Source organism: Peromyscus leucopus, chromosome 1 (assembly GCF_004664715.2).
Source record: "Peromyscus leucopus breed LL Stock chromosome 1, UCI_PerLeu_2.1, whole genome shotgun sequence".
NCBI classification, from domain to species: Eukaryota; Metazoa; Chordata; class Mammalia; order Rodentia; family Cricetidae; genus Peromyscus; species Peromyscus leucopus.
The window spans coordinates 192517202-192519899 of NC_051063.1; the positions used below are offsets into that span (position 1 = coordinate 192517202).

General features: G+C 35.7%; 1 protein-coding gene across 1 annotated transcript; it reads right to left on the reverse strand.

Moving 5' to 3' along the window:
• Positions 1–1165: 1165 nt before the first annotated feature.
• LOC114686099 (vomeronasal type-1 receptor 4-like) lies at positions 1166–2123 on the reverse strand. The gene has a single exon (XM_028860731.1). It carries the CDS (start codon positions 2093–2095, stop codon positions 1166–1168), a length of 930 nt encoding a protein of 309 aa, XP_028716564.1. The 5' UTR covers positions 2096–2123.
• Positions 2124–2698: the final 575 nt, after the last annotated feature.

Below are 2698 nucleotides of genomic sequence, written 5' to 3' on the forward strand. Positions count from 1 at the left end.
TATGGTACATGATGTGAAATTCCCAAAGAATTAATAAAATCATTATGTTTTAAAAAAAAAGAAATTGAGGTCTAACCCATTTACTCAGTCTTAATGAAAAATACTTAAGTTTCCAGCAAACAAGGTATGTTCACACAGGGTAGAACATTATGGTGCATTCAGCCCTGCTTTGCTCTTAAGTACCAGAGGAAAACACAAAGCCCTGGAGTACACCTTAAAAATGTGGCTTCCACCACAAATTTTAATATTCTTGTCAACTCATTGAGATTTTCATTTAAAGTATTTTAATCATATTCAACTTCTCTCCCCAAAATTCTCTCAGATTCCATTCCTACCCACCCATCCACTTAATTTCAAGTTGTTTTATTTATAAAACTACCATATACAATCTATGTCCTACAAAGCATTATTACATGTAAGATCTATCTTTAAATGTGCTAAACCTACAGGGCAGCAACACTGTTTAAACAATCTGACACTCTCCTCCTAACAGCTATCAAATGCCAATTCCACAGGATGTAGTGACTGGAATTAATGTCTATCTCCTCCCTGTCCATACTGCTGCTATATTTTTTTTTACTTGCACAAGTCTTGTGTGTGCTTCCACACAGTAACTGAAAGTTCAAATCTATAACTGCAAAATTCTTGAGTCATAAAATATGGAATCCAGTAGATACTGACTTGGAAGTTTCATCTCTACTGATTGGCTTTCCTACTGCTACAAGGTGTAATGCTCTCTACAGGAGGAATAGAGTAATCAATGTTACCCTACAATCAACTATGAGAACCGAGAGAGAGAGAGAGAGAGAGAGAGAGAGAGAGAGAGAGAGAGAGAGAGAGAGAGAGAGAGACCTGGCAAGATAGGCTTATTTACACAACAGTGAAAACTGTGAAAGAAATATGTCAAAAATAACCAACCTCATTATGATAGGATATGAGGCCACTCAATGAGGAGTCCAGAACTACAATAATTAATGGGGTTGAGAACCTGTGGCTAGCCTGGCTGTAAGCTATAATAAAGAATATACTATTATTCTTTGAAATGATGCTACTGTTAAAATAACAAGTATCATAAATTATTAGACTGATATTTGGAAGGACATATGCATCTAAACACTTCTATATAAAACATTACAATGATACAATTTACATAATTATGATAAGATTATTTTATTTTTATATTCAGCATCCAGAAAAATAAAAATCTGGAAATAGTAGAACTATGACTTGTCACAAAGGGGCTTAAAGTAGGAAAACACATAGAAATGATGGCTGTGATATTCATTAGCCACCAGTTTGGATTGTGAGAAAGAGCAATGTAACCTTGTAAAATGGTCGAGAGGGTATAAAAAGCTAGAAAGGTGCAAACCAAGACCAGGATGGTCTGTGTGGCTCTGGATTCAGGAGAGGTTCTGGGGGAGGCATGAGTGCTGAGGATGTGTTGAACCCTCTTCTTATGTCCATAAAGTATGACAATCATGGATATGCTAGAACATACAATAAGCATAGAAAATAAGACTTCAGGGAACACCCAAAATGCTGTGTACAGAGAATCTACTATTTTGTCACGACCTAGAGAGGGGCAAAATTCAAAATCTCTCTTTTGTGTCTTATTTTTGCTATTCCTTTTGGTAGACATGTACATGGGGAAAACCATATTTGCTACCATGTACAGGATCCAAAAGAGGGAAATGGAGAGGCGAACATATTTTGGTACTTTGATTTTAAGACCTTTACAGTAGAAGTCAATAGGGCTGATGGTGATGGCCTGGAAGACACTCAAGAGGCAGGTGGTACTGATGGACATACTCCTGCCCAGTCTGAGAACATATAAAATAAATTGACATACAACATCATTGAAGAACAGTTTCCACCCAAAAGCTCTCATTACCTGGGGCACTCCTGTAGAGAGAATGATCAAGGAGTTGGCTGTGAAGATATGTGTAAGAATTAAGTCTACAGTCTTTAGTGTGTGCTCATTGTAATAAATGACTAAATAGTAGTAAAGAAATAATACGTTTCCCAGAATTCCAAGTGTACTCTGAATTGAGAGCAATATTCCTATTGCCATGTTCCGGGAGTCCATTTTGTTCATTTGGCAATTTTTGTTTTAAGTTATGACAATAATTGTGTCCCTGAGCCAAATCATCTAAATCATGCAAATCATGAAATTTTCTGACCTGTTATGCCTGTGGAGGACAAATACTTGAATTCAAGATTGCAAAGGCAGAATGTGTAAGTTAACAATACTGTCTCAAAAAAATACTTGGTCATCAGTCATTATTTTCAGTGAAATTATTGAAGTATATAACTGCTCATATTTTTGGAGTGAATTTCCAGTACATGTTTGCATTTCCTAAAATCTTCAGCATTAAAAATAAGACCATATTTCAATGAAGAAGCAATCACCAGTTGAGTCAAGTGGGAAGAATGCTCACCTCTACTTTCCAGAATGAATTTTACTTTATACATTATATTATTAGAAAAGAGACTTCAATCTGCAGCTTCAAAGGGAAAGACTTCCATTCTGTCCACATCCAAACTTTAAGCTTAGACAACGTACAGTTTACCTCAACAAAGTGAATATTTCTCTATTCTCATAAGAGAAAAATGTTTATAGTACAGCATAAAACACTCCAGTCATGAAGTTCAAGTGATGAGCTAGATAACATTAAGAAACACAGCACATTAAATTACA